General features: G+C 35.9%; 1 protein-coding gene across 1 annotated transcript in view; it reads left to right on the plus strand.

Annotated features, from left to right (window-relative positions):
* Positions 1-12,502, plus strand: part of LOC308698235 (adhesion G protein-coupled receptor F5-like) — a 40,248-nt gene extending 27,746 nt beyond the window's left edge. The window contains exons 10-21 of the mRNA XM_081378151.1: positions 4,152-4,213; positions 4,310-4,449; positions 4,602-4,796; positions 7,587-7,802; positions 7,956-8,093; positions 8,205-8,380; positions 8,474-8,644; positions 9,624-10,973; positions 11,242-11,283; positions 11,393-11,455; positions 11,548-11,614; positions 11,990-12,502. Of these exons, the coding sequence (XP_081234277.1) occupies positions 4,152-4,213; positions 4,310-4,449; positions 4,602-4,796; positions 7,587-7,802; positions 7,956-8,093; positions 8,205-8,380; positions 8,474-8,644; positions 9,624-10,973; positions 11,242-11,283; positions 11,393-11,455; positions 11,548-11,614; positions 11,990-12,063 (2,694 nt within the window). The 3' untranslated portion in view covers positions 12,064-12,502. The remainder of the gene's footprint in view (positions 1-4,151; positions 4,214-4,309; positions 4,450-4,601; positions 4,797-7,586; positions 7,803-7,955; positions 8,094-8,204; positions 8,381-8,473; positions 8,645-9,623; positions 10,974-11,241; positions 11,284-11,392; positions 11,456-11,547; positions 11,615-11,989) is intronic.
* Positions 12,503-13,721: the final 1,219 nt, after the last annotated feature.

A 13,721-nucleotide genomic window follows, 5' to 3' on the forward strand; every position in this document is an offset into this window, starting at 1 on the left:
CCCCTGCATCTCATCATTTACTGCTACAAACTGATAACGGTCAGATAAGTATGATTTAAACCATGCTAGTGCATTTCCCGTAATGCCAACATAATGTTCTAATCTATTTAAAAGAACGTTGTGGTCAATGGTGTCAAATGCAGCACTAAGATCGAGTAACACTAATAGCGAGACACAACCACGATCGGATGATAAGAGCAAATCATTTGTGACTCTAACGAGAGCTGTCTCAGTACTATGGTACGGTCTAAATCCGGACTGGAAATCCTCGCAGATATCATTTCTTTCAAGAAAGGAACACAGTTGTGAGGATACTGCCTTTTCTAATATCTTTGACAGAAAAGGTAGATTCGAGATCGGCCTGTAATTGACTAATTCTGTAGGATCAAGTTGCGTTTTTTTAACAAGCGGTTTAATCATAGCCAGCTTAAAGGTTTTTGGTACGTATCCTAGAGACAAAGATGAATTAATGATATTAAGAAGAGGATCTAGGACCTCTGGAAGCATCTCTTTCAGTAGCTTAGTTGGTATAGGGTCTAACATACATGTTGTAGATTTAGATGATTTAACGAGTTTAGTAAATTCTTCCTCTCCTATAGCAACGAATGAATCAAATTTTTCCTCAGGGAGACTACAATGCACTGCCTGATGCGATACTGTAGTAGACGGTTGCATAGTTATAATTTTGTCACTGATATTATCAATCTTATAAGTGAAGAAATTCATAAAATCATTACTGCTGTGTTGCTTGGAAACTTCGGTGCTTGAAGCTTTATTTTTCGTTAGTTTAGCCACCGTTTCAAATAAATACCTAGGATTATGTTTATTTTCTTCTAATAGGGTTGAAAAATAAGCAGATCTAGCAGCTTTTAAAGCCTCTCTGTAAGTAATTGAGCTCTCCTTCCATGAAATGCGAAATACCTCTAGTTTAGTTTTCTTCCAGTTGCGCTCCATTTTTCTAGCTGCTCTCTTAAGGGCCCGAGTGTGCTCATTGTACCACGGCGTTGGACTATTTTCTTTAATCTTCTTTAAGCGCAACGGAGCAACTGTGTCTAAAGTGCTGGAAAAGAGAGAGTTAAAAGTTTCTGTTGCAATATCTAGTTCTTCTAAGCTATCTGGGATGCTGAGATGACGAAACTGATCAGGAAGATTATTAATAAAGCAATCTTTAGTGGCAGAAGTGATAGGTCTCACATATTTGAAACACGGAGTCGGCTTTGCAGCCTTAAATGCAAATTACACGAGACTAGGTAATGATCTGAGATGTCATCGCTCTGCTGCAGAATTTCAACGGCATCAACATCTATTCCGTGTGATAATATTAGATCTAGAGTATGATTACGACGATGAGTAGGTCCTGACACGTGTTGTCTAACTCCAATTGAATTTACAATGTCTTTAAATGCCAATCCCAATGCATCTTTTTCTTTATTGATGTGTATATTAAAATCACCAACAATTAGTACTTTATCTGCAGTCAATATTAATTCTGATAGAAAGTCCGCAAATTCTTTGATAAAGTCTGTATGGTGCCCTGGTGGCCTGTATACAGTAGCCAGCATAAATCTCAAACGTGATTTATCGTTTACACTATATATTTTTACATTAAGCACCAATTCTTCAAAAGAATTATATTTAAAACTTGATTTCTTAGTGGTTTTAAAACTATTACTATAAATTACAGCAACACCACCCCCTTTGCGTTTCACACGAGGCTCATTATTGCGGCGTTGATTCATTTAAAGCAATGTAATCGTTTGGTTTTAGCCAGGTTTCTCTCAAACACAGCACATCTAGGTTATTATCTGAAATCATATCGTTAACAACGAGCGCTTTAGAAGTAAGCGATCGAATATTCAGCAACCCAAGCTTTAGCATTTGCTCATCTGTAATATAGCTGTTTTTTATTTGTTGAACATCAATTCAATTTTTAACCTTAGATGGGTTTAAACGTTTTTTGGATTTCCAAATTCGGGGAACAGACACAGTCTCTATATGATGATAGCTAGGTGAAAGAGGCTCTATGTGATGGGATTTATCTGACCTGGGTGACGCGAGGCCGCTAGCAGACGGTCGGTTTAGCCAGTCTGTCTGCTTCCTGACCTGGGCCCCAGATTGTCATGTTTGAGCTCTAAGACTATGAGCCATATTACTAGAGAGAAGAGCAGCACCATCCCAGGAGGGATGAATACCATCTCTTTTACCATCTCGTACTCTTACAAGTACGAATATTTATTGTACAAGTTCTCAAATTCACATCTACATGCTCTCGACTTTTGCTACTCTTTTACCTTCATAGTCTATCCACTGCTATTTATTGACGCTCCTCCACTATGAGTCAATCAGATAACTCAAAGCGCCTGGTAATCAGCAAGAGTTGTCAGCAATCTGCACAGACAAAAACAAGCAAACACCAGAACGCAAAAACACATAAAAAAAAAAAAAAAAAAAAATGCGTCACATGACGTAACACATAAGATACATAAATAACTATCCAGATGACATAAAGATATCTATCTAATGACAGGAGAGCAGCCCAAAGAATGGTCATTTTCTGTATGGTCAGGTTTAGTCAGGCCCGTCGCGACAAGACAGGCAAACCAAGCAATTGCTTGGGGCCCCGAGCTGGCCTGGGGCCCCAAGACAACGACTGGTTAAGAATAAAATGCAACGACAAACTGTGTGAGCGCCCCTTTGATAGTCAATGCAGTAAAGTGCAATGACACTGTTATCGGGATCCCCCTCAAGGGGGCCCCCCTCAGTAGTCGCTGACAGCAGCCAGCCAATCACGCGATCTCTGCTGCCGGCAAAATACAAAAACTCCTCGGCAGTCATCATGAAGCGGAATTATGCTTCAGGAAGCCAGAAAATAATGAAGATAAAGGAATAAGAGGATAAGAAAAAACAAGATAGTGGTAAGTAGGGGTGTAACGATACACGTATTCGTATTGAACCGTTCGGTACGAGGCTTTCGGTTCGGTGTTCGGTACGCGTTTTCAAACCGAACGGTTCGTTGGACTTGGATCATTTTTCCTGCCGACCAAAATTTCGTTATTTCAAATGTAGGCGCGTGGCAAGCGCGCTCATAATGTAGAGACGCCGGCGCGACCACAACATTGCCCAACATCAAATGGCAAACGTAATGTAAGCGGAACGAAACTGCTCGTTATTGTGTGGTTGAAGGACCGTTGTTTATCAGTTTGGACCAGTGCAGCGCGAGCCAATCATGATCATGCGACACTGTTACTATGTTACTACACAGCGCTAATAAGAGATCCAGTAAAGAAAGCATTTGAATTCGCCACAGAAGTAATAACATCGCTGCGAGATCTAGTGAGAAACATTCTCATAGTTTGGCAGGAATAGTAGACTATAATGCCTTCAAGTAACATTACGTCGGTTTTATTTTGACATTATGAATACAATGCAAATTTTAATCTTAACTAAAATAAACATTTGTTTATAACTACTACAATACATAAATACAATTACATTTAATTTTTTCCAAGGAGCTGTTTTGTTTTATATGCTCCTAAGAAGAGTCAATTATAGCTCCAGAATTGCTCAAAGTAAAAATAAATCATATTTTATGATGCTAGTTTTAATTAAAAAAAAGAAGAAAAATAAATAAATCAAGGAAATTGGCATTTCTTTTTTTTTTTGCTGTATCGAAAACATACCAAACCGTAACACATGAGTATCGTATTGAACCGAACTGTGAATTTTGTTCCACCCCTAAAGATAGTGGTAAGTGATAAATTCCACTGGATAAAATAGCTCCACTTGTCTTGTACAAATAGTGTAATTTTGCAGCAAGTAGGCTAGAAAAAATATGTTTATGTTAGCTACCTGCCTGACGGCAAATGCTGCTTGTAACAAACAGTTAGGCTAGTGCAACTCTTTTTTTCGAACGGACGGAATATGGTTACATATTATGATGTGTTTTTTTTTGGGGGGGGGGGGGGGGGCTCCATGTCCATTTTGCTTGGGGCCCCCAAATTCCTTCAAACGGCCCTGGGTTTAGTCTATATATCTCTGGTTCTTGCCACAGAGTAAGAGTTCATCTTAGACTGCATACTTTCATTTCAATTTTATCAGAGCTACAGTAGGTACACTTCCTTATGTACAGTGGTTACTCTTACTTTGCACAGATTGAAGATAATTACAAAGATGTGTCTACCTTCAAAAGTCCAGTAGTTGTCACTGGCTTCAGGTAAGGTCTAAAATCTAAACTTTGACTCAAAATTTCCATTTAGGTTTTTATTGCTTGTGTTAATATACTCGTTGTGATTTGTGTGTTGCTCCAAAGGCCTGGTAGCATTATAGCAGACTATAAAATATCTTCAACAATCAACAACCCAGCAGATTTTGTAGAAGCAAACAATAAGGTTGCCGATACACTCAGATCCATTGGATATCCTGTAGCTAAAGATGCTTTTGCTGAAAGTGGTAAGGTAGTCAATATCTAATCTGAAGAAAAGAAAAAAAGATTTTTTTAAGTTCTACCATTTGTATATTTTTTATAAGCATGATTATTGCTACTAACCTTTAATAAAAATGAGAAAGATGAAAAAAAAAAAGTTTATGGATTTTACTTTCAGAAAACACAGACTTTTCCCCTAAAAAACAATGGTATCCGGAGCAAAATATGATGCTGGAATGTAAACCCCCAGTTTCTGTTAATGGTGCAATGAGTTGGACAGTGAATGGTGAAGTTATAAAAGAGAACGGAAAATACTCCATTTCAAAAAATGGTAGCATTCTCACTGTACAAAATGTTGAAGAGACAGACAAAGGTGAGTCACATGTATCTTTTTCCTATCAATAATATCTTACATGTTGACTGTTCGTAGGTCAAGATTAAAGCTATGTGGCAATTGTGCGTATGTGTAATCTGGCCTAAAGCTGTGGAACAGTCAACCTTTATTTATTAGGTCTGCTTCCACTTGATGTAAGTCAAAGCTTGAGACATGCAGTATTTGTTTGCTTTGGCTTGTGAATCATGATCAACTCTGCACTTTGTATTTATTAAAAAATTTAAAGTTACTTCCTTCCATGAAGCACGAAATAAGAAATAATTGGCTGCTCTTTTCCATACAGTACAAGTGACCAGGGATCTGGGCTATCAGACTACAAAATTACTAAAGAAAAAGACACACAAAAGTATCATAGACTCTTCAATCCTGACAATGTCACATTGTGGTGTCAAATATTGTAGTTGTCTACCGATATTTGGCTTTTTTTTTTTTTTTTTTTCAGCATCAGCCAGTATAGTTAGCATTACTTCATCTTTATCTGATAAAATGCTATCCCTATATGTGCAAATACTTACCATATTATCCAGTATTGGTTAGTTTTTTTTTTTTAGTTTTTTTTTTTAATTTATGTTGTTTTAATTATGTTTAAAATACTTCATAGCAGAATCAGAAAATTGCTATCTAAAGTATAAATCTTTGTTCACAATGGTGAACATCAGCAGGGCATTTGATTCATTGATTAAAAAATCTAACAATGTCAATCCGCGTTGCAAACAAGTAAATTTATTGGAATATTACAATGACTTCGACTTTTAATTTATTGTTGCTAAGCTATGTTGAGTTACCAATTTCGAAAGGGAACCCTTAAACTAATCTTAATCAAAAGCCAGAGAGAACAAATAAGATTTAAGAGCTGATTTAAAACTGGCTAGTGAAGGAGCAAACCTCACATTTACAGGCAAACTGTTCCAAAGTTTAGGTTCTGCAGCAGAGAAGGTCTGGCCATCCTTAGTTTTACAGCGACAACATGGGACAGTTAAAGGTTCTAGACTCTATGGGATGTTGGGTGACGTCACTTCTTATTGACGTTCGAAGTATTGTCAAACAAAATACTCTGTAACCCCCCAAACCCCACCCCCAAATCATTCTTGTCGTTTATTGGCTGGAACAGTTTGTTATGTTTCGTGGTGCGGGTTAGCCCAGTCTGTTTTTGTTGCTGATTGTGGAGCCTGGGGTGTCTACAGAGACCGTGTTTTTTTTACAGTGTGTTCAGGGGACAGGCAGCTAGCGGATAGTGAGGAGATGTTTGCTGTATGTGACAAAAAATGTTTTGGCCTAAAAAACGCATGACATCGCTTAGAGCACCTTTAAAGGAGAACTCCGGTCAATTTTAACATTGAGCTCATTTTTTGGTAAATTTGGAGTGCTGTCAGTACAAAGAACAACGACAAAAATCTGTGTTGCCTACACCGTGTTATCCTCTTTTTAAAATTTGCACCCTGTTGACTTCAATGGGGCAAGTTTTAAACCTTAACATCCTTGATGTGTCATTACAAGTGCACAGCCAATGTGAGTGATTCCTTCGGAGTGAACACGGGTGAATCTGACTGCAGTAGATGTGAAAGATATTAATAAAAATGATGTTATTTCAGCCAGCCCACATACCTGTATTTACATCCTGTTTTCGGTCGAAGTCCACAGTAGTCGATTGTCGAGTTCACACGCATAGGTTTAGTACCAATGATCACGCGCGTAAACTCGACAATCGACTACTGTGGACTTCGACCGAAAACAGGAAGAAAATACAGGTACACAGAGGCTAAAAGCAGGTTTAAAACTTGCCCCATTGAAGTCAACAGGGTGCAAATTTTAAAAAGAGGATAACACGGTGTAGGCAACACCGATTTTTGTCGTTGTTCTCTGTACTGAGCTCAATGTTAAAATGAGCTCAATGTTAAAAATGACCGGAGTTCTCCTTTAAGAGAAGCTGATTACTAGACCTACGTGCTCTTTGGGGAGAGTAAAAATCAGAATGTCACTTATGTATTTTGGTGCGACACCAGATAAAGCCTTGTACACAGAAATAAATAAAAAAATCAAGTCTAAACTTTACAGGAAGCCAATGTAAAATCGCTAAAATGGGAGAAATGTGATCCCTCTTTTTTGTTCCGGTAAGAAGTCTCGCTGCAACATTTTGGACATTTTGCAGAGGAGATTGCAGTTTGAGGCAGGCCACGATATAGGAGATTACTGTAGTCCAGGCGTGATGTTATGAGAGCGTGGCTTACAGTCTCCAAATCTTTCGGGAGTTGAAACTGTTTTAATTTCGCAACTGATTGCAGATGAAGAGGGCGGAAGCGCATCCAAAACATAACTAATGTCAGTTTTAGCTGGTAGATAAAATTGTGTATTCCGTACTGTGCATTTATCTAAAACCCGACTGAAAAGTATTTAAAATATTGGACATACTGATACAGGAATTCAACTGACAGTACACAACTCTTTCTAAGAGCTTTGAAATAAAAGTAATTTGTAGATTGGTCTGAAATTGCTAAGGATAGATGGTTCAAGATTAGGTTTCTTAGGCAGAGGGAAATATGTATAAATATATACATATCCAGACTGATTTGTGGTCTGGAGGAATCTATTGTCAAAAATCAGCGCTTTTAGCTTCAGACTTTTGATCATCCAGTCAGAGGATATCGAACATGTTTGATATTTTTAGCTAATTTTAGAACACATTATTTTCATTGGCTGTGTGTCTACTATAGCAACTAGGAACATGTTTCTGCAATAATTCATTATTTATTTATTTATTTTTACTTGCAGGTAGATACGCTTGTATCATTAAAAGGGAAATAAATTACATTCTGTGGCAAGATATAGTTATTAATCCACCTCCCAATATCAAAGTGGGTAAAAACGAAAGACAGTTTCAGTGTAAGGATCAGATTGTGGAACTGACATGCTGCTCAAAATCTACTGAATTAAATTATGACGTTGAGTGGACCCCGAGTACTCCTGGTGATCAAGTGACATCTCAAGGTTGTACTTACAAAATATTCTTACAAAAGTTACTCATTTCAGTTGCAGTGACAAGTTTTATTGAATTCACCATGGTGAATGTATGTTTTAGTCCTTTTCTTTTTTCTTTTTTTTTTTTTTTTTAACGATTCTATTTACCTTTTATGGAATTAGATGGATGCTTCACACTACAACATCAAATCAAGAGCACAGATTGTAGTAGTGAAGAATTGACATGCCGACTCAAGATGACGGAACTTCAAGTCCTCTCTTATGGCCAGAGCAAAGTCAAAATTCAGAAAGTCAATGATGGTAAACCTTCAGTTTTTCATAATTTCATGCAGCAGAATGTTCTTTTATATGTTCAGCTGTCTAAAAGAAATAATTGTTTTTCTGAAACTGAAAATCAAATATTTTCTCCAGAATTTGCCTGTAAGAATAAAACACTTGGAGATGGAAAAAAAGGTGACAAATTGACAGGACCCTGTGAAAAAGGCAAAGACGGCACTATAACTTATGAATGTAAATCAGCTGGATGGGAGGAGACTGAAAGGAACTGTATACTTCAAGTTATCATAGACATTGAAAAGAAAGTTGAGGTAATCTTCAACATCTATGTATTAGTGAAAAAATAAATCAACTGTCCATTTAAAATATTTCTGATATTTACATTTCTTCTTTTCTTTATTTAGATTTTGGCTCCACAGGACATACCCGTGGTTATTAATCAGCTTAGTGCTGCTACAGTTGAAAATACACAAGAGATAACACAGTCTTCCACGACTGTCCAAAAAATTGTTGACATACTTGTAAAAATTGCTGATATCTCACAATCCATTATCATCAATGAGCCTGTGATGAAGGTATGTATGCATGAAAGACATCCGTCAAACTGTGACTAGTCACTGTAACTTTAACTTTTTAAAAAAAACTTTTTGGTAACACTTTCTATGAAGACCGTGCTTATTAATGAATTATATATATATATATGCATTTATACTTAAGTATTACTCTTCTATAAATATATTTATAAAGACTCATTAAGACCTATACTGCATTATAAGAACAGTAATAGTTACATTTATATTATTTTTAATTACTTGAGTCTTGCATTTGCTTTTTCAATGTGCATTTAGAAATTTATAGATTTATAAATGATCAAATATAAAAGAGTTCCAGAGACCCTTGTTTGCTGTACCAATTAGTTATCAATTATGTCTTTAATGCCTAATGTTTGCATTAGAGATCATGAATGGTAATTTTGATTTGTTAAAATCTATATCTCCTCAAATGTTTTCACTTTACTTAAAGCCATCAATGATGCATTTATAGAGGTTAGTAACTGTATTATCACTCACAATAAGTATTTATAAGAACACAACACGGCTATTAATAACAAAATATTCATCACTTATTTGACATTTGTAACTGTAATATAGAACATGATAGCAATGCGGGTTGCATCTTTATAAATACATTCATGGAACCAAACGACTGACTAATTAATAAATAAATAACTTATAAATCAGTGTATAATTGATTATGAGCATGCACATTTAAAAAGTAATGCATGACTTATAATTATAAAAATAATATAAATGTAACTATAACTGTTCTTATAATGCAGTATGGGTCCAAATTAGTCTTTATAAATACATTTATAAAATAGTAATACTTACTTATAAATAAGTATACATGGAGCTATAATTCATTATAAGCATGGTCTTTATAGAAAGTGTTACCAACTTTTTTTATCACAATATAATATTTGTACATTATCTTCGATATCCCATCTGATGAAAAATTATTTCTACTAAACATTATTTTCAATTTAATTTCCAGGATTTCCTTAAGACAGTGAATGTCCTTGTTTTAGATGAAAGCAGTTCATCATGGACAAATCTGAATAACAACAACACATCAAATGCCAGCGTTGCACTTCTGAGCGCTATTGAGAATATAAGTGACCGTCTCACAGATAGCAATTTTACAATAACTGAAAGATCTATTGAGTTGAATAAAATTGTAACAAACAGCTCATCATATAGTAGAAAATCAAGTCTGCAAAACTCAACTACTGAGATTCTGATACCACAGATTCCTGTATCCACCCCCATAACCATCATAATCTTCACATCTCTTGATAATGTCCTACCTACTCGTAATGCTAGTAATAAAAATGACACTACTAATAATGTGCGCATCAATGGAGATGTGGTTGTTGTTAAGGTGAACCATACGATTAACAACATTTCTTTTGCATTTGACATAACTAATAAGTCTTTGGGAAATCCTCAGTGTGTCTTTTGGAACTTCAGTCTTGACGCATGGGATTCCACTGGATGTGAAGTAAAACCCTCAGGGAACGAAACTGGCAAGATCACATGTGAATGCAACCACACAACCTCTTTTTCAATCCTGATGTCTCCGTTTTCTATTATAAGTGATGTCTTAGCTTACATAACTTACATTGGTGTAGCTATTTCAATGGCCAGCTTGGTAATATGCCTCATTATTGAGACTATCGTATGGAAGTCAATGACAAGAAATGACACATCCTACATACGACATGTGTCCATAGTCAACATTGCCGTGTCCCTGCTGATCGCAAACATCTGTTTTATCATTGGAGCCGCAGTCGCAGAACAAAAGCAACCAACATCAGTGGGTCGCTGCAGTCCAGCGGTTTTCTTCATGCACTTTTTTTACCTGGCTCTTTTCTTCTGGATGTTAATTTCAGCACTGCTGCTCTTTTACCGTACAGTCATGGTCTTGTCCCAAATGTCAAGGGCCAAAATGATGGCCATTGCATTCATAGTCGGTTATGGTGCACCTTTGCTCATAGCGGTCATTACTGTTGCGTCGACAGCTGGACCACAGAATTATATCACGAAACAATTAGCATGCTGGCTGAACTGGGATGAATCTAAGGCACTGCTGGCATTTGTGATTCCAGCTCTCACTATTGTAGCCATAAACCTTGTGGTTCTGATTGTGGTTCTGTGCAAGATGTTGAGGAGAGGAGTTGGTGCCACAACTCAACCGGATGAGAAACATGCCCTGGTGGTCATTGCCCGATGTGTGGCCATATTGACTCCTATCTTTGGTCTAACATGGGGATTTGGAATTGGAACCATGGTGTCCCGTAAATTAGGCATTCATGTGGTGTTTGCACTCCTCAATTCACTACAGGTATCACTTTCTGTCTTTGTATTTTGACTTTATATTAAAGTTATATTTTGTGTGCTTGATTTAAATGCAAACATTAAAACAATAATTGTAATGCAAATAATTTAATAATTATAATCTATACTTCTAACAATTCATTATAAAGCCTCACAACACCATAAAATAATGCAAAATAAGTTATTTTCAATGTTATGAATATGAAATTAACAGCATTATAATAAGTATTATTTACTCATACCATTTTCCTCATATATTTGTATCACTTCTGCAGGGATTCTTTATTTTGGTGTTCGGAACGCTTTTAGACAGCAAGGTATGAATTGATTTGTGTCACTTTGCAAGTTGACAATTTGTTAAAATGATCTTAGAGGCATTCAGTTCTACTGCTGTGCTTTAACTCATTTTGTCACATATGGTTACAGATCCGTGAGGCCCTGGCAGGAAGGCTGTCACTAAGGAACCTTACCAGCTCTAACCGTACCAGGGTAAATACCAACTCAATGCATCTGATCCATGGGTTCTTCCTAATGATAGATGTACTCAGTTTACAGCTATATCTTAAATCTCTGTATTACAGAGTACTAGTGCAGGACCATCATCTTCAAGCGGGCTGGGTTTCTTTCAAAGGATGCGTAGGAGAAGAAGTAAGTAATGCTATTAAAATGTATACATTATTGGCCAGTTTCACAAACCAGGCTTAAGCCTAGTCCCAGACCCAGCTGTCTGAACTGAAAGCAACTTCCACTGACATATTTTAAAATATGACAGTGCAATTGTTTTGTCTCAAGATGAGACGGGGGGGTGGGGGGGTAATGTTTTTTCAAAATAAAAATAAAAAACAGTAATGTAATTTTATTCTAAGGCACATTTATAAAAGCTTCTTAAATGTCTTAATTGAACTAAGGCCTGGTTTAGTCTAAGCTATGTCTGTGAAACCAGGCCTATATATATATACAGTATATCATATGACATGACAAGAATATTTTAAGTAACATAAAAATAAAAATAACTATTTACAGATATGTACAACGTATCTGAAGCAGCAACATCTTCAAACATGTCCAGTGGCTCAGAAACCTTTATGAATGCATAATCAGCTACTTCATTAGGGATTAGTTTGCTTTATATTAAACAGCCTTTTCCAAACACATTTTTAACACTGCAAGTATATGTAAACTGCACTATCTGTTACTGATTTCTGGGAAGAAGTTTTTCTATGTTCTGAAGTATTAATAAAGATGGCCAATAATCTACAGATCTAATGTTTAATTAAGGATACATTTTATTATAAGTCTGTGATTTGCATGATTGGATGCACTTTCATTTATAACAGAAAAATTATATCAATAATATAGATCAAGAGAAATAGCTTTATTTGTGTTTTCTGGTGTATTTGATGTATTTTATTCTTTGTCATTTTAAATCATCAGTTTTCTTGTCCAGTTGGTGTCATTTCATATATCATGCTGTTCTACACTGTATGGATTATTAAAAAATAATGATAATAAAATTTGTATTGTTAGCTACACCAGAAATTAAATGCCTCTTTATTTTACATTTATTTTGGAGTTGATAATCATGGCTTTGTAGCTCTCTTATTTTTCATTGCATTTGGCAATAATGATGAAATAGATCATGTTTCCAAATAATTGATTATTATTTTAAGCCATCACAGTATTAAGGTTACAGTTTCTTATTCATTTCAACAATTCTTTGAGCTTGGTCAACCTCACCTGTGTAATATTAGCCTATATATTATACAAGGAATTTGATTCTGAATCCTTTGCATCTCTTTCGGTTCCTGTACTGTACGTATTCAGCAACCATTGTTTCCCTAAAGCAAAACTAACACTTTTGATCAAATTTGATGAGCAAATATAACCATCTGATGGTCTTCGTTTGTGTCCACACTCGTGTTCTTTGGGGTCCCCAGAGACCCCAGACAATAACATGTAATTTTGTAACAGTATAATTTTTTTTTTTTTAACAAATGTAATTTTACTCTGTTTATTAATGTTTTTACTCCACATTTATATAAATAAATTAAAAAATGGTTTTTTTTAAATAGGTTTTTATACAAAAACAGCTTTTTATGTAAATTCACTTTATAAAAGACCCAAATTTCTAAATTGCATTTATAGGGATAGCATGAATAATTTTACATGGTTTAGTGTAAAAATTTTGCCCATATTTTGGAAAATGTAGTTTTAAAGTAAAAAATTATCATTTTAGCCACTAGATGGTTATAGAACCCTTGTGAAAAAGAACTGTGCTTAATTGTATTGAAAGCATACTTTTTGTGTACTTCAAATCTTAAAGGTCCCGTTTTTCGTGTGTTTTTAACATGTGTTCATGTATCGCGTGTGAAAAAACACAGTATTTTTCACACAATTTACTTATCTGTATACCGCTGTTTTCACTATCCTAAAAACGGGCTGATGACTTTCTTGTTCTATGAAGTCCCTCCTTCAGAAAAACGTAACGAGTTCTGATTGTGCCAGCGGTTCCTGTGTTGTGATTCGACAGCAGCTTAGCGCACGTTGCCCGGAAAGGTCACGCCTCTTACCATAACGTGGAGATGCATGCGCTCAGTGTTATTATAAACATGTCTTTAATATTACCTTATCACTCTGGGATGAAAATAACAGCGTCTCGACGACATGGCGACAAACACACTCTACAAACGCAACTCTTCCTCTTCTCCGTGGGAGCGCAACAAGACCACGCCCCCTTTTTTGTGTATTCCTGTGG

The sequence above is a fragment of the Scardinius erythrophthalmus genome (genome assembly GCF_964197995.2).
Source record: "Scardinius erythrophthalmus genome assembly, chromosome: 11".
Taxonomy (NCBI): Eukaryota; Metazoa; Chordata; class Actinopteri; order Cypriniformes; family Leuciscidae; genus Scardinius; species Scardinius erythrophthalmus.